Source organism: Colossoma macropomum, unplaced genomic scaffold (assembly GCF_904425465.1).
Source record: "Colossoma macropomum unplaced genomic scaffold, Colossoma_macropomum, whole genome shotgun sequence".
Taxonomy (NCBI): Eukaryota; Metazoa; Chordata; class Actinopteri; order Characiformes; family Serrasalmidae; genus Colossoma; species Colossoma macropomum.
This window is the reverse complement of record NW_023494796.1, coordinates 16790445-16817399: the sequence shown is the minus strand read 5'-3', so window position 1 is coordinate 16817399 and position 26955 is coordinate 16790445. Positions and strand designations below refer to the sequence as shown.

Sequence of the window (26955 nt, the reverse complement as noted above, 5' to 3'; positions counted from 1 at the left end):
AAAAAAACGTGCTCTGGTGCTGAATTCCCTCGTGAATTGGCGCGGTTCAGTTGTTTGGTGCTGCCTGAATTCGGGATGGAGTCGCATGTTATGCAGTTTAGTGAAAGAAGATATTTTTATTCGCACGTCCTGAACTCAAAAAGTAGCAGGGCATCACTTCAGTACTTTGAAAAGTGGTGGGGCAAATGCCTGCTCGCCACCGTGGTTCCGGTGGCTCTGGTATTCTTAGAAGCAACATGTAAAGTTATAAAAACTAAGATGTCAAAATTGTGACATTATGAAACAGATAAGAGCACTGCAAAGATTTGTAAGCAGGGGCAATAAAACAGTCTGACTAATCACATCTCATATTTTAGTCAGTACAATAATACATAATGTAACAATGCTTACAAAGGACGATAATCAGTTAATGGCACAAACAATTTTAAAGATGGAACTTTTTTCAATTTTTTCATGTTTGTGAAACTACCCAAAACATACTAACAAGCACACACATATACTAAAATGCCGATATAAACATGTCTCTGCCACCAGGGAACAATTGACTCAGGGAGCTAGGCCCAATCCCATTTCACCTCTCGCCCCTACCACTTAGCCCTTAGCCCTCTGTTTTGCGCATTCACGTCTAGGTGTGGGGTGTCTCAATTTTTGTTGAGATAGAGGGGTAGGGTGAAGTGTTAGGGCTACATGGCCCTCCAAACGGAGTGTTATGAGAAATAAAGAAAAACTGGCAAGATGGCTGCACAAGCGACCAAAGAAACCCACAAATGTAGTATTCTCTCCATCAAATAATTATGAAAACTGTCATTATCTTAGTTTAATGCTGTTTCGATGTATTATGGTCCTTTTCTTCATAGCAAGCATAAAAAATTGCTAACAGTATGTCTCAGTAGCTAGCTAGCTAAATTTCCCATTCCACCTCAAATGGTAGCACCACAACGTAACTGCTGCACCATTTAAGGTGGAACAAGAAAATTCAAACAAGAAGCTAGTGAGTAGCTGACCTCAGCTACATATCACCAAAGAATTAGGGGTGGACGCTAATAAATAATTATCCCATCCCACCTCTCTTTGAAAGCATATGATTCCCTAAATTTAATTTAGTTCAATTAAATTTTGCAGCGCAGCAGTGAGGTTACTGAACTTTACCCACTTCTGCTATCACTGCAGACTGGCAGGGTCGCCTACAGAGCAGAGCTAGTAGCCTGTTAATGAAGTCATGTTCTTCTTTATTTGTCCCAGTTCATAGGGGAAGATTTCAACCACTACTCCTTGTAACTCATTTCGAAGGGGCAAGGTGACACTCGAAAACAAGGGGTAGGGGTAAAAATAAGAAATGGAATTGGGCCCCACACTGAGCAGATGACAATATAGGGTCATATGACCATAACTCTTGTACTGCTGTCTGATGGACGTTTCAAAACTTAATTATATTAAATTAAATATTGACATGGTCATGTGACATTTTTTTTGTTTTTCACTCAGACATTCTCATACTACTACTTACTTTTACCAGCTAAATGTCTTCTTATAAGTTACTTTTCTCACAGATCCACCCTTCTTTGTAAGAGCATGGACGGTCATTCCAGGATTTACTGGAATCTGAACGGCCAAGAATCTCCGCACAGTCCTCATCATTATAGTCATTTGGTTCTCCACTCATCCAGTAGCTGAAACCCAGAGAATCAGAATCAGACTTTGATCAGTATTTACTTACCTCTGCATACAGACCTTAAGCTCAACTGTGCAAGTTTAATAACAGTTAAAACCATCATTTACCTCAGATTAATAGAACACAACAGGAAGTGTTATGTTAACATGCCTTTCTTGATCTACTGAAAGCTGTTAAATGCACAAGCAAAGATGTAAAATGATCCGGTAACAATTTAGGTAAAAGGTGTCTACATAACACATTCATAACATCTTACATAAATACTTCATAATATGTATATGAATGTTTAAATCTACATTTATAATGTATGCATGTTTTACATGATATTATTATGGACTACCATGTTATTTTATTGAGATACATTATCCAAATTAAAAATCCTCATTTTTTTATTCCAAAAAAAGAATGGTGCCTCATTTCTGGACAGCCAAAATAAAAATTACCTCACATGTTCAAGTCAAGTCAGGAGGCTTTAAGAACTTTTATTTTGGAAAATGTCTCTCAGTAAAATGACATAGTATTCAATGTTTATATAATGCAAAACATGTATGATTTATGAATGTTGATTTAAACCTTCATGAACATGTTATGAAGCAGTCATGTAAGATGTTATGAATGTGTTATGTAGACACCCTTCAAGTAAAGTGTTACAGATAATTCTATTGCTTGGAAACTGTTATAAGATTACTATGGCTTTGGACATGTTTGGCAGTTGACTAAGTTGCAAGAAACAAGTAAGTCTCAATTCTTCACACTCAAGTCCCGAGGCAAGTCCCAGGTCAAGATAGTTGAGTCTCGATTCAAGTAGTACAGGTAGTACAGAGTCTCAAGTCGAGTCCCAAGTCAATAGTCCTAATCTTTGAGTCCTAAACAAGTCAGTGTGCATTCTTCAGCTAATTTAAGGCCATAACACTGAATAAAGGTAACAGTACTACAGCCTTTTAATGGCAGCATATTAGAAGTGTATGGCTGTATAGTAATATTTTATTATACATTTTTTTTACCCTTTGAACAAAATACATTGTACACATATAACCATGACAGGCATACTGTATACACAAAGAGTAGTGCACTGCATATAAAAAGAATTTTAAAAATATTACTATTAGTTATGTGTGTGTATGTATGTGTGTGTGTGTGTGTGTGTGTGTGTGTGTGTGTGTGTATGTGTGTGTGTATATATATATATATATATATATATATATATATATACACACACACACCCATATTTAGACAATAGAAACCAAAACAACTGAGCTGAACAAAGTTCCAGCGTAACATTTATGGTGCAACGGCAAATTAAAATATGAAGCTGGCGAAAAAGAAGTCAACTTTAGCCTCGATGTTGAATGTTGTTATTGTTTTACCTGCAGAAGCTGTTAAAACTTGTCAAACAGAGAGAGCTGTGTTTCTTTTCTTTTGCTACCATGAGGAAAATGGTCAGTTCACCTGTTAAGTTTCTCCAGTAAGAACTGAAGTGCTGAGCTGGGCACATTGATGCTGTTGACGCTTCACTTGTTTCCAGCTTGTAGGGGGCTGAACTTGAGCTCTAACGCTTCACTTGTCATCCAAAATAATAATAAAAAAAATGCATAAGCTCAGTTCTTTCTTTCTTTCTTTCTTTCTTTCTTTCTTTCTTTCTTTCTTTCTACTTTAAGTCTTGTCTTTCTGAGTCATTACATTAAAGTCCGAGTCACTGGTGTTGAAGTCAAAGTCGAGTCCCAAGTCTTTCTCGATTTTCTAGAGTTGAGTCTAGAGTCATCAAATTTGTGACTCGAGTTGGACTTGAGTGCAAGTCACATGACTCGAGTCCAAACCTCTGGTTCAAAGTATGCATTTTGTGAGACAAAATAGGGACAAAAAATTAGTTCATTGCAGTTTCTTACCTAATGGTCAGTCCTGAACCGTCTACCCATTCCCAGACTCCCTCTGTGGTACTGTCAGTGAGCCCAAGCCAAGCCTGACCCGTGCCCAGCTTATTAGCGATGAATTCCTGTCATTATGATGGCACAATTTGAAAAGGAACAGTTGTTTGCTTGCTCTCTTATCCTCTCCCCCTCCCCCTCACCTGTTCCTCTTTGCTGTTTATGATCAGAAGGTCTGCTCCTCTCTCTATGCAGTCCTGTCTGCTGTCACTCCAGCTCTTCCCAGTAAAGAAGTAGTACACACTAGTGCTGAAAAACCATTCCTGTTGCATTGCTCTGGCTACACATTGAATAAACAGAGGACAGATAAGTAAATTTTCTCAGTTTACTGGGGTTCAGAATTACAGTATTTGTAATATTTATTGGGTCTGAATGACTTTTGAAAGCCTGTGTCTGATCCTGAAGCCCTAATGGAAGTTAATGTGCAGTTAAAGATGGGGTCATCGATTTTTAAGTTTGGAACATTCTGTGAAATTCTCTTTGCATTCTGGCTGCTGTCAATTTTAAATGTGCAGTGACACTACAGCAATCAGAAAAACTGCTGTTTTCCTGACAAAATGTACTAATTTAAAAATGTAGTTAGTTATTTTCTAAATAAACTGTGGCTGCTAAAAAAGATTTGATACTTTGTAGACAGCAGGAAATAAAACAAGAATCACCTGATGAATGTATAATTGATCCTAATCTTATATAACTGGCAACCTAACTGCACATAGGCACATACAATGTGAGAAAGAGCAGAAGAGTGTTTAGTGGCACGTCAGTGAGTGCGTTTACATGCACTCCGATAACTGCAGATAATCAGATTATATCAGTAATCCGATTAACGCGTTTATGTGCACTTGAGTAACCAGATAGTGGGGAAACTCATGAGTCAGGCAATAATCATATTTCTGCTTTGGAACTGACTAATGAACTCTCAGAAGATTTGCTGCTTTTTTATTTTTGGTACAGCCATCTGTTTTCACACATGCACAGACTGAGAAATCAGAAAGAAATCAGAGTAAGAGTATACATGCACTGAGAAATCTGATTACTGAGCTAAAATCCAGCTCTCTTCATTGGATTTCTTAATCGGATTTTAGGCCTTAGTCTAATCTAAAAAGTGTGCTGTTTACATGACCATTTGAAATTTCAGATAACTGTAGAAATCTGATTATGATCGGATTATTGAGTGCATGTAAACGCACTCACTGGCAGCCAGGTTAAAGGTGCATTTGTCGAGATTCAAGATACTTAACCTCTACCATTTAAGTAGACTACAACAACACTGAAATTTCTTTTTACTTTTTTTCGATCTGGCTCCTGTTCCTGCCTATCAACTCAAAGCACACTTTTAAGATTGCTAGCATTTCAAAGGATTGTCTCGACTATTTAGCGCTGAGGTAGGTGGTTTATGAAGAGTTCCCTTACCTTACGATTTAGATAAAAATGCTAAAAATATGCCAATATGCAAACCTTGCTTGAGAGGAGAAAAAATTATGATATCTACATCTTAATAGAGCACAATGAGCATGGGCTTTTTTTCATAGCTAAAACAACAATTCCACAAGCTGTTAACAACAGTGAACACCTATAGGGTTCTTCATCTCAGGTTGGTTGAGTTTCCTTTTAGGAACCTATAAGCATCAACAGAGCCCTTTAATTCTGCTCTCCCCCCAGCAAAGTATTGAGTTATTCCACTCAGCAAATGCTGCTGACCTACCGTTACATTTCACCATAGCAAGTATCAAACTCCCGTGTCTCTTTTGTCTGAGATCCATGACTGTGTTAGCACATATGACGATGCCCACTAGGTAATTGCTTGATAGTGAAGTTACAATCTTATGAATACCTGGCATCCATACTGATTTTGAAGCTCTCAGAATAGTCAATAGTATCATTACTGTCCAGTTATTCCTTTTAATGAGCTCCCACAAGTTTTTAAGCAAACTGCCATGACCTGGGTTAGATAATTAGCATTGCATTGTTACTTGCATGGTGCTGTAGTTGATGTAGTTGACTAGCATTGCATAAATCTCTGAGAGTGGTTTATCTTAAGCATTACTTTACCTGGATCTTAGAGTGATAAAGGTTTATCTACTTGATTCATTGGATGAAGTTGGCCATTCAAACAGTTCAAGGATTTATCCATATTTCACATAGCTGTCCTGGAGGAATGTTGCTAATTCTGTGTCACAGTGTGTTGAAATCTTGTTGTATGATAATCATTAATTTTTTTGCTCCACTAAAACAGCCTGTATTTGAATCTGCCATTAACTGTCATTGATGTCCGGCTTCAATAGGGTTCTATGCAGTAGGGTTCTGGCTCTCACAAACATATCGCTGCTGTCACAACAAAACCTCATATCTCCATTTTTGTCAATTTTGATATAATTTAAAAGCGTCTGTTGCCCTTTACATTGTTTGTAAATTTCCTGATAAATGGACTAACAGAAATGTCCCAAAATGACTTAGAGAAAACTCTGGTTCCATTGACTTACATTAAAAAGAAAGTATGTTTTTTCCTCCTCCTGTAAAGTTAACATTTTGGAGATCCAATTTTTTGTTCCCGACAACAGCAATATTCACACAGACTATAGTGCCTTTCAGACTTAAGTAGCTTAATAAAGCTTAAGTAATCAAACAGCACCAGATCGTATAGAGTTGGAATGTCACACTTTGTAACTGCTAAAAATGCTGAATTGCTGTATGAGTTACAAACAATAAAAATTTTGTAGGAAGCCATGCTTCCAGTGTAGTCTTAAAGCAACTGGTTCGGTTCACCCATAGTTTCTGCTCTTATGTACACACTCTTCCCTGAAATTAAACATTTGTCATTGGATTAGTATGCAAGTTTCAGATTTTCTTTTTATTTTTTATTTTTGCTCTCCTCCTACTCTACACCCCACTATTTTCAGCTAACTCCACCGCTGGCTCAACTTTGACAAATGCTCAAAAATGGGAGGGGCACTGCAGTGATGTACGGGTTTGGAGGTGGGGCTGTGAGGGAAACCGGGTGGGCTGGGCTGCTTTTAAAGTATGGAGAGTGACAGAATCAACAACACTTTTGCAACTGAGAGGTCTTACAAGGCTGATGATTTTTCTGTACTACTATTCCCATCTTTGACGAGGGAAGGTGTTTCTGATCAGGCAGTGCGTCTTTAGCCTTAACAGTATGATCCACTGACTCAAACTGCCAAAGAGTTAGCATAGTGCCAGAAAATGATTAACAGCGAGCGGCAGAGGCACCAAACAGTGGAACATTCCATAAAACCGTGACAGCCAGCTTCTAATTATCTGTTTATCAGGTCCATATTCATTATAACCTGAACTCTGATTTCTTAGATGCACTGAATTCCGAATGTATAAAGTGGACTTCTTTGAACATTTTTTAAGTTTTATTCAGTTTGACATCAAGGTTGCAGACTGCATCACCTGTCAGCCAGGGTTTGCTGCAGTGGCCCTAAATCCTTACGTTCTGCAAGTTGTTCACCGGTGTTAAATCTAATTCAATTCCCCCTCAAATTCACGTTCCCCTTCATAAATCGATCCTCGGGCGTGCACTCACTGAACAGAAATCAACAGCACTGGAACTACAGAAAGCAGGAAAAAAGTTTGAGAAAGACTTTACGGACGAAAGGTTGACAGAGTTGGTAACAATGGCCATTTAACGTTAATCTTTCCTGAATCATTTCGCTTTCATTTACATTTACATTTACATCATTTAGCAGACGCTCTTATCCAGAGCGACTTACAAAAAGTGCTTTGTCTATCCAGAGAAAGAATCTTTGCTAGCTACCAATAGGTTAGAGAGAAAGACAGTCCTAAACTTAGATACTGCTAGAATCAGAAGGTCATTGACACCTAGTGAAAAGGGACAGAGTTAAACACAGAACAGTGCAATACAATACAATACATAAGTGCTGTACAATACATTACAATCAATACTTGCAACAATGCTTTCCTTGGTTCCAGTGTTGTTTGCCATTGATTTCTGTTCAGTGAGTCGCGCGCCCGAGATTTTGAGTTGTGAAGGGAAATGTGAATTGGATGCAACACTGGCCGCTTTATGGAGACTCCCAAGAATCCTCACTTAATCGGTCAAGCATCTTTATTACAAATTAAGCTCAGATTAATTGAATTTTTACAGGTGGAACAGACATCTGGCATATCACAGCCTTGTGAGGTGGTGCTGGGGGTATTTACCTCAGCATGTGAGTGTAGTTATCTCCTCACTCTAGGCTTCTTTGCTTTTATATTTATGAGCGCAGCACGAGTAAGGCATCATCAGGGGCGGTGAAGTTGTTTGACTGATTTGTATACTGTGATGTATCTTCGTACTTCAGTACAAAGACACATCATCCACACCTATAGCAGAGGTGAACCAGAGGGGCGCTGCAGAGGCAGAACTGACCACGATAAAAAATTATATTTTTACAGTCTGGAAAGATGTATTCACATTTAAAGCAAGGTTGGTATATTTTATTATTACAGAGCAGTGCATTTCAGCTGTTTTTTTTGTCATTTTTCAGTTTTTGACATAATTTGAAAATGCCTGCTGCCCTTTATACTATGTGTAAATTTCATGATGAATGGACTAAAAGAAGCGGCCCAAAATTACTTGGAAAAAATTCTGGTTCCATTGACTTGCATTAAAAGTAAAGCCTGTTTTTTTTGCTTCTCCTGTAAAGTTACCATTTTGAAGATACAAGGTTTTATTGTGACAGCAGCGATATGCAGCCTGACTGCGTGCTTATGGGGTGTGACTTTGAGAAAATGCTGAAGGGAATGGGCTGTATTTGTTTGGCTGCTGAGTTTTAAAATCTGTTTGCTTTGGCTAACGTTCCTCCTCAAAATTGATGACACCTCCTTTAAGAATTCTGAAAAATGAAAAAAAGTTTCTCTGAATTACAATGTAGCTATATGCTAAAACTGTTTTTCCTTAGTACTGTTCCACAGTATAATTTACTCAACTATTTAAACATCTGTCTTAACAACATGGTTCAGGTTGACTGAATAACACCAAGACAAACATCTTAAAACCTAGGAATGATCTACTTACTCCATTTAGAGAAGTTCTGGAGACGCTCTCTTTCGTTCTGAAGCTGATGTGCCACGGTGGTGTAATTGGTCTTTAACTGATCATTTTCATTTGTTAGTTCTACAAATCTGGTCTGTAACTGGTCTCTCTCGATAGTCAAGTTGGCATAACTGTTCTGTAGCTGGTCTCTCTCGATAGTCAGGTTGGTGTAACTGCTCTGTAACTGGTCTCTCTCTAAAGTCAGGTTGGTGTAGCTGGTCTTTAACTGGTCTCTCTCTGTTGTAACCTTGATCCACAGCAGTGTAATGGCAGCCAGAAGGAGAACACATAGCAGCCCCAGACACATTGCAACCACTCCGTAACATCTACTTGTTGCAGTGCATGTTCCTGAAACAAGATATATGGATCATTGTACTGAAATGGTTTAAAGTCAAAGTTGAAAACACATTTCAGACTTTTGACTGACTTGGAGATTTAGACCAAAATCCTTTTGCTTTGAGTGACCCTATACCTTAATTATGTTTGTTTTATTAAAATAAATGATTGTTTTGGTGGTGACAAAATGAAATGTTTGATCATAACACTGCTGAAACTTTAACAAATGCTTTGGTAGTGACATTTTCAATAGATACTGTTTCGGTAGTGAGGATTTTGCAAAATTTTCAATAAAACAAAGTTCTTGTAGCGAGGAATAGGGATGCCATCTCATTTCCAGCTCTGACATGCAGGAGTGTGGCTAAAATAAAGCTCCGCCTATGGACTAAATCTCTGCATTTTGATAGTGACGTGAAAATGTGAGACAGCATTTTTATGGGACAATTTTTTATTTAAAAAGTTAAACTTAATAAAACATTATATTTTCTCACCATTAAAACAATCATAACACTGCTGAAACTTTAACAAATGTTTCGGTAGTGTCATTTTATGATAGAGACTGTTTCGGTATTGATGATTTTACACAGCACGTTTTTTATTTAAAAATCTTTCAACTTCACTTTAAAAGAAATCAAAAAGATGAATTACTTGCTTGTTAATTCTCTTCTTTTTTTCTTGAGTGCCTTGCTATCCCTTTGCTACTGTAGCACTGAGAATTTCCCTGTTGTGGAACTAATAAAGGATGATCTTATCTTAAAAGCAACATTAAAAAACAAAGGGGAAATTTTGTAAGTATTATTTTCAAAGTTGATTTTTAGGGGTTAGGGTTTGGGACAGCCACCATTCAATAGAAAGCACCCAACAAATTATGATTTTGTATATATTTAGCTTATATTATAGCTTACTTCTATCTCTATTAATGCCTGGGGTTTAAATAGATCATAACATGATCTTCAAACATCTAAGGAACTAAGGAACATCTAAGGAATATCTAAGGAACTTTATTGTTCTTTAAATAGTTTTTACTGTGGGTCTGCAGTGTGAAGTAATTTAAACTAACTAACATATTTTAGGTCCCAAAAAGAGAACAGGTCTTGGAAAAAAGACGTGTGGTCACCCTCAATTAACTACTAACATAATTAGAAGCTGATGGAGAATCAATCAGCCCTGTTTTAATTTACAACAGGTGGGAACAAGTTCATCAGAAAAACCTAACCAGGGTCAGTTGTTATAAAACAGCAGCAGCTCTATGCCAGGGCTCTTCACTGGTGGAATCACTATAAAACTTAAATGTACAATAAAAATACATGTAAATGTCTGTTACACGCTTAAAATAAAATGTGGAATGTCTTTGACACTACCTGCTTCCTTCCAGCAGCTGATGGATGCAGCCTTTACTAATCTGATCAGTTGCTGTTGTTTTATCTTTTTGATGACATCATTCACATCAGTGCAATAGCATTTCACACAACATTTCTTCAAGTTTTTCATTGTCTCCATGATGCATTGCAAAAAAATTGTACATTGTCAGGTGAAATGATCTTAATTCTAGTCAATCTATGTAATTTTGAGATGGTTTTCTGTTGCAAATAGTTGACACAAGAGAACAAGATCTGGGGACAGTACTAATGCTGCAAGAGCTACAAGGAATAGAAAGGATCACTGTCTAGTTTTGCAGACCCTTGAAGGAAATTATCCGCATCAGAGGTGGGCTGAAGTATGTACTTTGGGCAAGTGGCAGATGCGCTTAGAAAGTGCACATTGCTATCCAGGATTTTCAAGCATGCCAGGCTTAACATCAAGGCTTCTCAGATGGGATGGCAGAATGCAGAGGTTTGATTTTAGTTTTCGCTACTAGAAGGAGAAGTGGAACATAATTAAACCAGACTGTCACCAAACTCCTGCTACTTTGTCTGATATGTTTTGGTTTGCCCGGCCTTAACCTCTTTTTGGAGACCTATATTTGCTTTTTTCCCTTAGTTCTGGCTGTCCCTTTAGAACCCTGTACCTTATTGGCTCTTACTGACTGTCTCCCAGTGATATCCCGCTCTCATACTCTAACTCTGATACTCAATCTTGTTTTTTCTTAAACTCCTCTTTCATATGCACACTGAGTAATGCTGAGGATGTTATTTATTAGTGCATTTATTTATTATTTCATTATTAAAAAAAATCAGCCCTACTCTCAAAGACCTAAAACATTTTTTTTGTAATATCTAGGGAGCATTCTTCTGTTATGAAATTTTGAAAGTGAAATATTACTTTAGATATTAACTTTAGACTGTTGCTTCAGACATGAAAAGAACATCTTCCTTTTTGTGGGAATGTACTAACCAGCTAATTTATTAAGAAATGAGGCCCAATCCCATTTCACCCCTCACCCTCACCACTTACCCCTCCGTTTTGTGTGTTCACATCTAGGGGTAGGGTGTCCCAATTTTTGTTGAGATAGAGGGGTAAGGTGAAGTGTTAGGGCTACATGGCTACCCTCCAAACTGAGTGTTATGAGAAAAAAAGAAAAAAAGGCAAGATGGTTTAAAAACTATGAAAAATTATGATAACCATTGTATTATCTTAGATTAATGTGGTATTATGGTCCTTTTCTTCATAACAAGCATAAAAATTCACTAACAGTATGCTAATGTCTTGGTAGCTGGCCTGCTACATTTCCTGTTCCACCTTAAATAGTTTTGACGCCTGAAGCGCTAGAATGTAACCGCTGCAATATTACAGTGTGAAGTGCACAGTGAGAGTTTCAGTACAGTAGCAGTTATGATATATTGCACAGTGTGTGTAACAGGAGAGGAGATATAGTGATGTGGTTCAACACAGTTCAGACAGCAGGAGATCAGTACCGTCTCTGCAGTAAAGAGACTCGTTGTGGAGCCTTATAACAGTTGGTAAGAAAGATCTCACACGGCGCTCTTTAACACAGCACAGCTGTAACAGTCTGCCACTGAATGTGCTTCTCTGTTTATCCAGTGTAGCATGCAGGGGGTATGAGATGTTGTCCAAGATGGCTAACAGCTTGTTCAGCACCAACATTCCCAGATTACCATAGGACTCTCTGTCCCAGATGTGCACCTTATTCTAACAGGAAAACTAATTAACCAAAGGCTCGACTAAACAGGTAAGTTTTAAGCCTAGACTTAAAGATGGAGGCTGTGTCTGAGTCCTGAACACTGACTGGTAGGTTATTCACCGGCTTCCTGTATTCCTCCTCCTGTCCATTCCTCATGCGTCCCACAATGGCCGTGTCATCCGAGAATTTTTGCAGATGACATGACTTTGTGTTGAAGTCAGAGGTGTACAGGTTGAACAGGATTGGAACTAACACAGTCCACTGGAGTGCCCCAACACTGCACACAGCCTTGTCTGAGACACTGCCCTGCAGTCGCACATACTGAGGTCATCCAGTCACATAGTCCATTATCCATGAGATGACAGATTCATCCACCTGCATCAGCCGTAATTGCGCCCCTTACAGCACAGGCTGTATGGTGTTGAATGGAGAAATCGAAGAAGATGATCCAAAACCAGGAAATTTGACCACATTAGCCCAATTTTGTGTACCTTACATTGGTTGCCAGTTAAATTCCGCATTGAGTACAAAATTCTTCTACTGACGTATAAAGCTTTGAATGGCCTTCCTCCTCAGTACCTCAGTGACCTTATTTCCTATTATCAACCGACATGCCCACTTAGATCACAAGGTGCAGGCTCATTATTAGTACCCAGAATAAATAAAGTTACGTCAGGGGGAAGAGCCTTTTCATACAAAGCCCCCCAGCTTTGGAATAACCTACCAGTCAGAGTTCGGGACTCAGACACAGCCTCTATCTTTAAGTCTAGGCTTAAAACTTACCTGTTTAGTCGAGCCTTTGGTTAATTAATTTTCCTGTTAGAATAAGGCGCAGATCTGGGACAGAGAGTCCTATGGTAATCTGGGAATGTTGGTGCTGAACTAACTATCTGTCCCCCTTATCCCAGTTTTCCACATAACTGGGACTCTCTTCAGGCTGCAGCTCAGATTAAAGATGTGCTGAAGAATTAGGGGTGGGCAATAATAAATAATTGTCATCCCTCCCTTTTTGAAAGCAAATGATGCCCTAAATGTAACTAAAGCCCAGCTGTGATGTTATTGAACTTTACCCTCCTCTGCTATCACTGCAGACTGGCAGGGTCGCCTACAGAGCAGCGCTAGTAGCCTGTTAATGAAGTAATGTTCTTCTTTTTTTTTTTAACAACTACCTGTTGTAACTCAGCTCCAAGGGGCAAGGTGACACTCGAAAACAAGGGGTAGCGGTAAAAATAAGAAAAGGGATTGGGCCTTATTGTTATATTTATACTCTCTTAATATTTTAGTTCAATATTTAAAAAGCAAAAAATGCAATGTTAACAAGTATAAATAAGATTAATAAGTTACTTTATTAACTTATTAACTTTACTAATTAATAAGTTATTTCATGAACTTTTATTAGACAGTCAAGCTCAGTGCTCACTTTTAAGAAGCATCTAAAAACGTATATCTTTAAGTTAGCATTTAATTAAAACTCTGCTTCTCGTGGTATTTTAATCTTTTAATTTGATCTTTTTCATTTTCTTCTGATTCTAAATAAATACTAATGATTTCTTGTATAACTATGTTTTATCACCTGTCTGTAAAGCACTTTGAGCTGCCACCGGCATGAAAAGTGTTATATAAATAAATATTATTATTATTACTTTGTCTTGAGAGAATTGAACGAAGACAGCTTTACTTATTTTAAGAATTAATTTGTTCAGATGTCTAGCTTTATGATCTTGAAATCTCTTCTTTTGCAATTTAGAGCTTCAAAACACAGAAGTGTTTATGTACTCAGGCATCTTCATGATGTGACCAGACTGGCTCTAGGTGAGTTGCTGATAAATTACCCATTTGTAAGTGGAAAACCCCAATTAAAACCAGAAGATATCACCTACTTACCTATGTACTGAGTGTTGACTGTATGAGATTGAGGGGCTTTGTCCACTTTCGCAGTCCTCCTGCAATAAACAGGGCTATTCTGAGTGTTTATGTAGTCCTCATCAGCGCAAATGTCTTCATATGAAGCATCACTACAATCTGAATCAAAACTGTCACTAAAATTCTCTGCATTTGCATATATATCATTGATCATCTCCATTCTGCTAGGATAGATGTTTGAACAATATATAAGTCTAAGTGAGGCTCTCCAGCTATAAAAGCCTATGTGTAGTGATATGACTGAGTGGGAGTGGAGGAACTGTTTGTACTGATGCTGATGCAGGAAGTAGCACTTCATGCATCACTGCAGATACAAGCGTCAGATTAGAAGCGTCAATTTAAAGAGTCTATACTGGCACAAACAGTGGACCAAACAACCAAGTTGGAATAAACATGCAACAGAGCAAATGTGGAATGGTGAGATGCCATTATTAGCTACAGCAAAATCAAATGTCATTGTAGAGATCAGCAAAGTGCAAAATAGAATTGAGGAAGGAATGATAAAGTTTGCAGGAAAAGAGAGAACAAAAATAGAACTGGTTCCATTAAAGGGAACTGAAGAAGCTGCTAGAGCGTGTGCAAGAGTCGGAATTTACACAAAGAAAACTTTTCTTTATTTTTAGATTTTTTTAGAGGTTTTTAAAACATTCAGTCTTTACTGGCAAACAATGTGGAGGTTTCAAAATGTTTGGAGGGAACACTGTGTCAGAAGAGCTTTTAGAAATTGATTTTATAAGAAAAAATGAAAAGAACACAATAATTATATTACCACTGCTATAATTATTTATTTGGTGTAACATATGATGAAAACATTCATAATTGCTATTTTGTTGTTATTTGTTCTTTCTTTTTTGTTGTGACATATCAATTTAATAAGCTTTAATAATTTTTGTCTCTTTCGCTCTCTCTCTCTCTCTCTTTTGCTCTCTCTCTCTCCCTCTCTCTCTCTCTCTCTCTCTCTCTCTCTCTCTCTCTCTACTTGGTATGTGCAAATACAGTAGTAATAATAAATAGCCTGACCAGTCACATAATACTTTCTGTTTCTTACTTTACAGTTACAGCTACAGCTACAGCTTTGTTACTGTACCTTAAAGACTTTTCAAAACACAGTCCAGGCTGTAACACTCCTTATGACTTCAGCCTGAAATGGATGGAGCTAAACCTCTATAGACTGAATAGGCAGATATACAGTGTGGAAATGCACAAAAACAGTGCATTCAAAACCGGCTGTTTCTGCAGCTTGGTGTCCATATATGGAGTGTTTGGTCTGGGGAGTGAACAGTATGTTTTAAAATTAACAGCATTTATATACCACTTTACATGCTACAAGTACTTTACCTTTTCTAAAAAAGAGAGGAAATTTTGACTTTCTGTGATACAGCCCCTAAAATTGTTTTAAGATTAGGACTTTTGAGGAGAATTCTTCCAACCAAAAAATCTGGTGTCCACATGTTTTTACAAAGCTGTGCCTCTGTCAGCCTGTCCAGAAGCTGCACACTCAATTCCTGCTCTGTCTTAGCTCATCTTCAGTAAATTCACACTCACTGCTGCTGTGTTTCCATTGATGTTCTATACAAATTGCAAGTGATAAATTGAAAATGCGTAAAAAACAAAGTGATTTTTGCTGCCTGGCTTGTGTCCACCAAACTGACTTATGTCATTATGAAGAGCACTTCATGCTTTTCATAATGACATCATTTTGTGGAAAAAACTGCTGCTGCATAAGTTTTGGTTTATTGTTTTAAAAAAGTTCTGCATGTTTCCATCTCTAAATTAATATATTTTGCAACTTTGTACCTTTATCTTCCCTGGCTTCCCCATAACCTAATAATAGGGAAATTGTTCTTTTTGTTTGTTTATTTTTATTATTATTTATTTTTCCATCTGAACTGTTATGTTGAGAGAATAAAGTTCTCTTCCATATTTGAGCATTTATCATTTAGAAAGGCTGTAGACTTTTCTCAACATCTCTATTTCTCTCTCTCTCTCTCTCTCTCTCTCTCTCTCTCTCTCTGTAAGTGCTGAAGTCGCAGCATTCCATTTAAAACACTCATCTTTGTCTAACTACACCTATTTATCATGCCTACACAACATATATGGTTAAATGTGTTATTTTCCCAAACAAATGCGTTTCAAGTCAAAAAATCCAGCATTTGTAAAGTATTACCGACAGTGCTGGTTCTTCCTTCAAGCAAACTACACAAGTTGCATAGGCCCATGCATGCACTTGGACATGCATGCACATGTGCTGCCTTTTGCGTGTTTGAAATATGTTTTGTTTTGATAGCTCGCAAACACAAAATGAAGCCAGACAGCTATCAGTAGCTTGGAAGCTAGAAAACTCATTACAAACAGCTCCCCCTCAAAAATCCACCCCAAAGCAGCTGTAGTAGTTCAGGTTTCTCCCAGCTTTTGAGACTTCATCAGAAGGGGGTTTTCCTGGTCTGGCTGGTGTATTCCTTTCGCAACTGAGAGTAATGAAGAATACAGTAGAAACGAGACAGGAGAAAACCTACAACCTCCTGAAACTGGTATTTGATGCTAGATGATAGCACAACAATGTATAGTTATGCTAAGGCCTGAGTAGGCTGATAAACCTATGTGATGAGCCAGCTATTAATGCCAGTGTTACCAAGCTCTTTTGAGGGATGATCAAACTAATAAACTCCTCAGTAGTGATCATGTTTTGTCGAGTGATAAGCTTAGTAACAGTGTTGTACTGGACCCCTGCTTGGGGGATTGTGGGAGCAGCAGTACACTGAAGCAGGTTTTGAGGGTGAAAAAAAAGTTGAGAATTTTCAGAACCCTGTTTAAATGATATGCAGATTGTTCATGAAATATATTAACACAGTAAGTTCTTGAAGAAAACTGCCAACTATTAACAGCAAAGACCAGTGTGAATTAAAAGCAAAAAGTTTCCCCTGTGTTTTACCAAGAAAATTGTTCTATATTGTAACAGAATACGTTATTAAGTTCATTTACAGTGTATTCAGTATTCAGCCATCACTATCTTTTTGCCCAACCCTCTCTACACGGAAGTAGTAGAGATCACAAGATATCACAAGATGCTTTGAGGTTCCGTTACCCTCTGGGGGCTGAAAAGCAACAAACAAGCTGTTAACAGTGAGACGTGTTCATAGTCATCCTTATGGTCTCTCGTCACATTACATGTATGATCAGAAATCCTTAAAAGGTTTGTCACTTGCTTTTTGCCCCTGGAATTTACAGCAGGGCTGAGCTAGCTAACTTTGTACTAATTTGTTTATCGGAAATACCTCCAAACTCCCTGTAGTGCATTACGCAAGTAATGAAATGATTTGCACCGTAAAAAATGCAAAATATGCTAAAATTAAAGCTTTTTATGTTTCAGCCATAGGACACACAGCTTTCTTTAGCCATATAATGCACTTCTTGTCTTTAGAAGTCATACTTTAATGACCTACACTGTTAGAAATAAAGGTTCTGTGCAGGTATGTCCATCAAGGTACAAACAGTGTAAATGTGCCCTCAAAGGTCCAATTGTGAACCTTAAATTCTTTTTTTCCTAGTGGAAGTGTACATATTTGTACATTTTTATAACCTAGTGTTTTAAAACAGAACAATAAAATAAAAAGCCTGGAGAAGAGACGGGGTGTGTGGAGTCAGTACAACTTAGAAAATATAATCTGAATGGATTATGGTACAGTTATGTTCCCTGACTGAAGGTACTGAGATGTACCCTTGAGGTTACCACCCCAGCAGCAGTTTCATATCTTTATTTCTGAGAATCTAAGTAGTACTCTAAATAGATGGTAAATTTGAATGTGACTTACTGTCAGTTTCGTCCGTTTGTTTACATATTTCAAAACAGAAAAGTGAAAAGCCTGGAGTAAAGATGAATAATATGGAATCAATGTAACTTAAAAAAATTCAACTGCAATTGAAATATGGCACAATTATGTTCCCTACCTAAAGATCGTTAATGAACATGTACCCTTTAGGGTACCACCACAGATCATGAAAAGGTAAAAATATGTACCTTTTGCTTGGGTTAAACTAAGGTTCACATTCAGCCCTTAAGGCCATTGTTGAACCTTTAAGGGGTACAGTTACATTGTTTGTACCTTGATGAACAGAAATGTGCCTTCAAAGTACATTTGACATTGTGGTGATTAAATATTTGAATGGTAGTGTTCACCCACACGATCTGCATATGTAGAACCCAGTTCACTCATTTCTACAACACTCACATTATTGACTTCTGCTTGAACAGCGTATCAGCATGGGACTGTGGAATAGAGGCATTTCGAAGGAGCATGCTCCTGTGAATCTTTTAACCATGCACAGACAGTTCAAGCATTGCTGAATGTTTATTAAAACACTTAATTTTAGAATCATACTAACATTTTACTTTTTTTGTACTGATTTTTCATTTTTGTCTTTATATAGCAACATACTGAGACATACAAATAGAGAAAATATAATTTAAAATATACAACATGCATTATAAAATGAATGTTTATCGTAAAAACAGCAAAGCAGCCACAAACCTGGGAAATTTCTTATATAATATTAAAATGGAGATATTAAAATGGAGGTTTACGTTGAGGGGGGGTGGCATAGTGCGTAGGCTTCAAATCGAGTTTTTCTATAATTTTATTACTAAAACACAAATAAAAGGGAAATTAAACATGCAATAAGTTGTATTTAGTATAAAAATGTTTTTGTCTTCTCATTGAGTGAGGGGTGAAGCCCATGTTCAAGAGAAATTAACAATAGTCATTAATAAAGGTTAATTCAGTTTATTATGTACTGTTGTGTGTGTGAATGAAGAGAGTATTATTTACTAATCGTCGTTAGGCCTGTATGATCCTTGTTGGTGTGTATTCAGGTTGGTTTTACTTTTGCAGATGTGGTTCAATTCATGGTTATAGTATTATAGCATGCTGTGATTAGTGCTAAACCATTAGCACTACGGTTATGTGTTTGTTAGGACTGTAAAACGTTTGGGAACCACTGGTCTACATTACAGCACAGCACTTTATGTCTAATTGAGCATTTGTTTTCAGATCAGATCTGCGTAAAAATAGTCACTGGGGGATGCCTGACCGAGAATTTTTGATTTGCTGTTAGGTAGGGTAGAGGGTCACATGACTTTGGCTTAGTAATCAGCTAATAAAAAATGTCATTTATATTTCTACACACTCCATTCAAGAAAAAGCCCATAAAACCATAGTAGCATAAAAACTTTAACTGTTTTGCAGTCTTTATTGAAAAAAAACTAAATCACAATATCAGAATGAAATTTCAACACAAAAACCTGCAGAAAAGCCTTTGATGTAAAATACAATTTGAGTTTTCATTTGAATTTTTACTTCTTTTTGTTTTCAGGTTATGCCTTTTCTCTGGACAGTGTTCCTCTGTGATTTAACGGAACACTGCTTATAAATGAAAGTTCTCTTGGCAGTTTCTGTCAGTTACAAAAGAGCCATTTGAAAACCCCACACAAGAAAGAAAATCACTTGCGTCTTCTAAATAGCATGATTTGGGATCTGAAGCATTGTCACACTCTGCATTATTCCGAGCTGGAACAGCAATTCTAGAGGCCTGTCTGTAGAAAACATCCTCTTCGATCCTAACCGAAGCCAATCTGAGCACCTATTTTCAAATCTCCAAATCACATACTCTGATTGGCTGTGGCTCACTAACCAAAGCTAATCACATGCAGCATGTAGACTACACACCACATGATATGCCACAAATAAAGACAGTGGATTTAAACTGATCTGTAAACAAGAAGCATAATACCAAATACATAGAAAAGGTTATGCATGTTTTATACAAATTTATGCAGGTTTATTTTGGATGTATAACAACCCACAATGGCAAACTTGGGCTTATATTTCTGTCCTTTTTTTCAGTTTTAAAAGGAAAAAAGGTAACACTTTATTTTGAGTGGTCCTTTGTAGATGAATAATAAACCCTTAACAGAGTATCTGTAGCACATAAACTACATATCAGTGTAGTAGAAGTAGTAGTAAAGCATCTGAATACATTGAAGTAATTGTCTTGTAGATGTACTGTTGGTACATTACTTACATAACAAAGATGTGTTGTTGATATGTTACATGAGGTACAAGTAGAGGGTCACATGACTTTGGCTTAGTAATCATCAAACCATGCTGCATTATGGGATAGATCTACCATGCCTGGAACAGCTATTTGTTTATATCAAGCAGAAACAATGGGGCATTTTGTGGTGTGTAATGCTGCATCACATGCTAGCATGTTATTAATTACTAAAATGATTTAAAAGACTCTTTTCTCACAGATCCACTGTATTTCGTGAGAGCATTTCCTGTCATTCCAGCCCCTCAATTGTCGAAAACCCCTAATTTCAGCACAATCTTCGTTTCCCACATCATTTGGTTCACCTTTCTCCCAGTTCCTGAAACAGAGAATCAGACAGATCAGAGATCGTTGTTCATGTAGTCTTCAGTTTCAGACCTTTACCTCAACACTCTTAGTCCTGAGTTTAGTGAGATTCATAGAGCAAAAATCATAATTATTATGCTAGCATGCCTTTCACTTCAATTTCAATCACACAAGAAAAGTGATTCTGTTTCTGCTGGCTGGCGTTTTGAGCACGTTTAAGTATTTGTTGCTTGACAGTGTCATGAATGGGGCATGTTCGAGAGAGGTTCTGCATGTTAATTCCAGGTTATTGTTGTCCAGCAGTTATTCTCTAAGTTGACTAGCCTTCATTTGCTGTGTTCATGCGTTATAACACAAAGAACTGGTCAGCGGCAGTTCAGAAACAACAGAGTGCAAACGTGAGCTAATGCTAGCGTGAACTGTTAGCCTTAGCCTTGCATATTGTATGGTCTGGCTGTGGCTGACTACAGCCTTTAACAAAACAAAACAACTAGTACATAAGCTGTATGTCTTCTTTTCTAGTGGTAAACGCTACAATATGTTTTGTTGATGGTAAAATAGTGGTAAATCTGAAATAAAATTCTTTGGGGACTATTTTGCACCCCTCTGCTATGTGTTTGAGGGCAAAAATAAAAAAAAAAACATTAAAAAAAACTTTTAGGACAAAATATGACTATATCTTAGACATTAGGCAGCATATCCATAACCACTTCATGTAATGGCTTTCTGTCAGCTAACTTATAGAGGTGGACGTCTGGTTCCTATCACCACTACAGTGAACATTTCTGACTCTCACTTTCTCTTGAACATCGTTTTACATCAAATCACTCTGAGTGACTTTGTTTACATTTTAACAATTTGATAAAGTAGAATTGGCGGAATTGCCATTTCAGGCAGGTTTACACTGTAAATATGCTGTGGCAGACAAAAACTGTACATTATGAAAGAGTTCTTTCGTGCGTTAAAATCAGAGAACGTTTAATGGACACGCTTCACAGCAGCTGATTTTATGCCTTTGTGACTAAAGACAGCCTATAATAAAGTTATGGCAGGGTTCGAAATTTTGGTCCAAAATTAAGTTCAATTAAATTAAAAACTAAAAAGTTATACGTTAGCTTACATATGTTAGCAAAGCTCAGCACTCAGCTCACAGGTAGAGTGATCTGCCTTGAAATGGTAGCGCTAACAGAACAGTGCCTGTTTCCCTTAACCCTTTAAGACCTACACTGACACACTTTCAACTTTGCATACGTTTGTGTTTTGCACTTTCATTTTGTTGTTTTGGAGAGAACCACAGAATGTGTTATATATCCCCAGATTCAGCGCAACCTCAGCTAATAAAAAATGTCATTTATATTTCTACACACTCCATTCAAGAATAAGCCCATAAAACCATAGTAGCATAAAAACTTTAACTGTTTTGCAGTCTTTGTTGAAAAAAACTAAATCACAATATCAAAATGAATTTTTAACACAAAAACCTGCAGAAAGCCTTTGATGTAAAATACAATTTGAGTTTTCATTTGAATTTTTACTTCTTTTTGTTTTCAGGTTATGCCTTTTCTCTGGACAGTGTTCCTCTGTGGTTTAACGGAACACTGCTTATAAATGAAAGTTAAAATGAAAGAGCCATTTGAAAACCCCACACAAGAAAGAAAATCACTTGCGTCTTCTAAATAGCATGATTTGGGATCTGAAGCATTGTCACACTCTGCATTATTCCAAGCTGGAACAGCAATTCTAGAGGCCTGTCTGTAGAAAACATCCTCTTCAATCCTAACCGAAGCCAATCTGAGCACCTATTTTCAAATATCCAAATCACATACTCTGATTGGCTGTGGCTCACTAACCAAAGCTAATCACATCAGCATGTAGACTACACACCACATGATATGCCACAAGTAAAGACAGTGGATTTAAACTGATCTGTAAACAAGAAGCATAATACCAAATACATAGAAAAGGTTATGCATGTTTTATACAAATTTATGCAGGTTTATTTTGGATGTATAACAACCCACAATGGCAAACTTGGGCTTATATTTCTGTCCTTTTTTTCAGTTTTAAAAGGAAAAAAGGTAACACTTTATTTTGAGTGGTCCTTTGTAGATGGCCCTACTCCTAAACCTAACCTTTACCTCATCTCAAAACCTAATCCTAACCCTCACCCTGGCCCTACTCCTAATCCCAACCATAACCTCAACCCAAAACCTAATCCTAACCCTCGCCCAAGCCCTAATCCTAACCCTAAATTTAACCTCAACCCACAACCTAATCCTAACCGTCGCCCTGACCCTAATCCTAAATCTAACCTTAACATCATCTCAAAACCTAATCCTAACCCTCACCCTGGCCCTACTCCTAATCCTAACCTTTAACCTCAACCCAAAACCTAATCCTAACCCTCACTCCGGCCCTAATCCTAACCCTAACTTTAACCTCAATCCACAACCTAATCCTAACCGTTACCCAGGCCCTAACCCTAACCTTAACCTCAATCCAGTTAAACTCCAATTACAGAATAGTGTGAGCAACATGTCCATAACAGCTTGTTGAGGATGTTGATGGTCTGTATTAGACCTGTTACATGTTCAGTTCCTCTCGGGTTAAACACCTACAGATATGAATTTGGACACCAAATAAAGTGAAAATCCAAATCTGAATTCAACAGATTATAAACAAATTTTATTTACACAGTTAATTAAAAGTCTCTTGGTAATCTACTGAATGTATTCACTGCTGCTACATCATTGATATGTTGTTGACGTGTAACTGAGAGTCAGTTGAGTGTTTATTTCATCTAAAGAGGACCACTCAGTATAAAGTGTCACCAAAAAAAACACATTTTTCTAGCTCACACTGCTGAGGAGCAGTAACGCTTTAAAGATAGCATAGTATTTCATCTCTTAAATTCACAGTATTTCATCTCAAATTCACTTTGGAGAACAGTTATTCCATGTTGCCCTCTTCGTCAGCACTGAGTGGCTCCAAAGTCTTCCTCTTTGCTATTTTATGTGCTTTGTTGGTTGCGTGGCTTTATTGTTTAGTAAAAAAAAGAATGTACATGCAGAATGTCGCCAGTTTCCATGTACATTCTATGCTGGTCTAAGCTGGTCTGGTGCTGGTTTATTCAGGTCTGACGCATGACTATGCTGGATGACCAGCATACCAGAATCCAAACCGTAACGCATTCTGGTTTTGCTGGTGATCATCAAATTAGCTTCCATTGCTGTTGTCCAGCATACCAGCAAACAAAACACATCATGGGTTTTGCTGGTGCTATGCTAGCCTATGCAGTTTTTTCTTAATCTCAGTTTCTTACGGAGTGGTCAGTGCTGATCTGTCCACCCATTTCCAGACTCCCTCTTCGTCAGTGTCCGTCAGACCCATCCAAGCTGCACCGCTGCCCAGCTGTTTAATAATGAAATCCTGAAATTTTAATAGAACAATTTGAACAGATAAGGCTGAAAATCTTCATCCCGCTCCCCACCTTATTAACTCTCTCTCTCTCTCTCTCACCTGTTCATCTTTGCTGTTTATGATCAGCAGGTCTGCTCCTTTGTGTGTGCAGTTCTCTCTGCTCTTGCTCCAGCTCTTCATCTCAGTAGCGATGTAGTAAACACTAGTTTGGAAAAAAATCCAGTCCTGCTGTATGGCCTTCACTGTGGATTGCAAACACATACACACACTCAGTTTGCAACAGACATTAAAAGGTCCATATCCTGCATTTTCTTGAATATTTTCTTTTTCTGTTAGGTCCGTTTGTAATGTTAGTGTGGCTTTTTTAAAACAAAATAAAACAATCATAATTCAAAATTTCATAATTTATTTTTACCTGACCAGTTTATTTTTACATGATAATTAAAGACTGACATACGTAAATGAGCTCTGTTCTGACTGGCTGCCTTGTATTGTGCCTCATTAAAAGAAAAAGGCTGGGCTGAAAAATTCATAACTTTGGTGTGAATGGACGGGGCTAAACTGCTGTAGCCAGAACAGGCAGAAATATGTAAATGTGTTTTTCATAGAAAGAGTGAATTCAAAATAGGCTGTTTTTACAGCTTACTTTCTACATATAGGGATGTTTTGAAACTTAAACAATGTTTACATCTTACGTCAAATTCACATATTTTACAAAAGTGAGGTAAATGCGGTTTCCGAGATGGAAACATTTTTACATATATTTTACCTTGTATGTAGCTCTGCTATAGAGTTTTCTAACAACTGACTCAAACCTAGACCACACTACTGCTCGGACTCACAGTCGTGATGTATCTAGGTCTTTCAGAGCAGGTTGGATCCAGTTTCAAGTCCTGGAGTTGTAGTGATTACTATCTGTTAACAGTGTTATCAATTACTGATTTCAAAGAACGTAATCAGTGACTAAGTTATAACTAATGCTTAATGATCACTTAAATAATATAGGAATGATACATAGTTAAAAACTTATTAAGAACATAATTAATCTTTAATGTGCAAGCCTCCATGTAAAGTGTTACCCATTTGACCAAGTGGCTCAAGTAGAGACCAAAGTAGGGATTATTTGCTCACCCCAATTAGAGAAGTTCTGAAGACAAACTGCCTCAATCTGGAGCTGTTGGATCACAGTGGTGTAATTGGTCTCTAATTGGTTCTTTTCTTTTGTCACTTCCAGAAATGTGGTCTGTAGCTGGTCTCTCTCTATGTTGAACTTGATGTACAGCAGTGTGACGGCAGTCAGCAGGAGAACACACAACAGCCCCAGAGACACTGCAGTCACTCTGTAGCATCTGATCCCTGCAGTGTTTGTTTCTGAAACTAGATATATAAACTTAAGATAGAATGACCAGATTTCAGCTTCGTTTTAGGTGTCCCAACATTTTAGACAGAAATTCAGAAATGATTTTTTGCATGGGTTTACTCTGGTTTCCTCCCACAGTCCAAAGACATGGTCAGGCCAATTGGAGATACTAAATTGGCCCTAGGTGTGAGTGTGTGTGAACGTCTAAGTCTGTGTGTCTGCCCTGTGTTGGACTGGCGACCTGTCCAGGGTGTTTCCTGCCTTCTGCCCAATGAGCGTTCACATAGGCTCCAGCACCTCCTGTGACCCAGGAGGATAAGCGGCTTAGATGAGGCGAGATGATTTCCCAGCTAGCAGTGTACTATGGGGTCACATACGGCTTGGGTCGCGGGACATCGGGCTCTGGTGATGTCATCAGGGCTGAGTATGGGCTGATACCTGTAGTAAGAGGTGTGCCTGAGTGCTGGACAACTGAACTCGGGCCACGTGCAGTATGATGTATGTGGCCCACAACTAGAAATCTAGAAATATGCGGCCCACGAAGACAATAAACTACAACCACAATCTTCACTAAACTGCACTAAACTGCACAGATATAGAAGCATATTATATTATGTATTGGCGCCATTTCTGGTCCTGCAACAAGCTGCAGTGTTAAAGATCATCACACAATTACAGGAAGAAATGATCAGCGTCAACGTTCCAACATACTCTAAATAAACACACAAAGAAACATTCATGTGTCAAATGACAGAGTTTAAAAGATCTATGGATTAGATGTAGATATTTTAATGTGAGGATGTTGAAACGCTGATCATTTCTTCCTGTAATTGTGTGATGGTCTCTAACACTGCAGCTTGACATGGGAGCAGAAACACTGTGGGCTGTTTGCTGTGAAAAGGAGCTGCAGTTTCCTCATAACCCCCCAAGTCAAAATCAAACCTAATGAGCATCTATGTTCATTACATCATCAATCTAACGCATCAAAACCCATCTACTACATTTATTTTGTTTGTGCACGAATAAAAAAAAACAACGTGTGTGTCCAGTTAAAAATAAAACATGACCACGATTAAAAGAAAACGAGAATGAATTAGAAAATCGTGATCACAAATAAAAAAAAATGTACCCACAAAGTAAAGAAAACGTGAGCACGATTAAAAGAAAACGAGGGAACGATTTAAGAAACCTTGACCACGAATAAAAGATATGTGTGTACGAACTGCAAAACGTTAAGTCAAATGAATTCTTTTTTACCTCCGTCCCCTCCGGGGCTCTGTAATATTCAGAACAGAAATTGCGATATTTTGACGTGTAGTTTTAGAAATATTGAACCGTTTTTGTTTCAGAAAGCATTATTACAACATTTCCCAGAGTTCCCTAGCACTGTTTCAGTTGGTGGGGTCAAAGTCAAAGTTAAAGTTATAGCACTTTTTACAACAGGCGTGGTCACAAAGCAGCTTTAGAGAAAAAAGAAATCCGGGTCGAGCCCCCATGAGCAAACCAATAGTATCAATGGCAAGGAAAAACTCCCTAAGAGCACGAGGAAGAAACCTTGAGAGGAACCAAGACTCAAGAGGGGAACCCATCCTTCTCTGGTCAACACCGGATAGCAAACAATAGCAGCAGAGAATGAGCATCAGTTTAAGTATGGAAAAGGGAAAAGCAGGAAAGCAATGTCTATGATTAAAGAATGCATCATCAGAAAGGTCAGTTCATAATTCTAGGTACTAATAGTAAGCCAGCACCTTGTGATCTAAG

The 26955-nt window shown here is 37.8% G+C and overlaps 1 protein-coding gene across 1 annotated transcript; it reads right to left on the bottom strand.

Annotated features, from left to right (window-relative positions):
- Positions 1–1297: 1297 nt before the first annotated feature.
- Positions 1298–25590, bottom strand: LOC118816817 (C-type lectin domain family 17, member A-like). Its single transcript, XM_036583410.1, has 7 exons — positions 25572–25590; positions 23934–24076; positions 23737–23843; positions 20414–20427; positions 3741–3877; positions 3559–3665; positions 1298–1670 (listed from the first exon to the last, which is right to left on the bottom strand). The coding sequence occupies exons 1-7, from the start codon at positions 25588–25590 to the stop codon at positions 1529–1531; spliced, it is 669 nt and encodes a 222-aa protein (XP_036439303.1). The 3' UTR covers positions 1298–1528.
- Positions 25591–26955: the final 1365 nt, after the last annotated feature.

What these genes read in the sequence shown, in the direction of transcription:
- LOC118816817 (XM_036583410.1), bottom strand. An exon ending in TAAACAGCAAAGAGGAACAG is followed by an intron (nt 3,666 to 3,740) that starts GTGAGGGGGAGG and finishes TCATAATGACAG; the next exon opens with GAATTCATCGCTAATAAGCT. An exon ending in GGTTCAGGACTGACCATTAG is followed by an intron (nt 1,671 to 3,558) that starts GTAAGAAACTGC and finishes TCTGGGTTTCAG; the next exon opens with CTACTGGATGAGTGGAGAAC.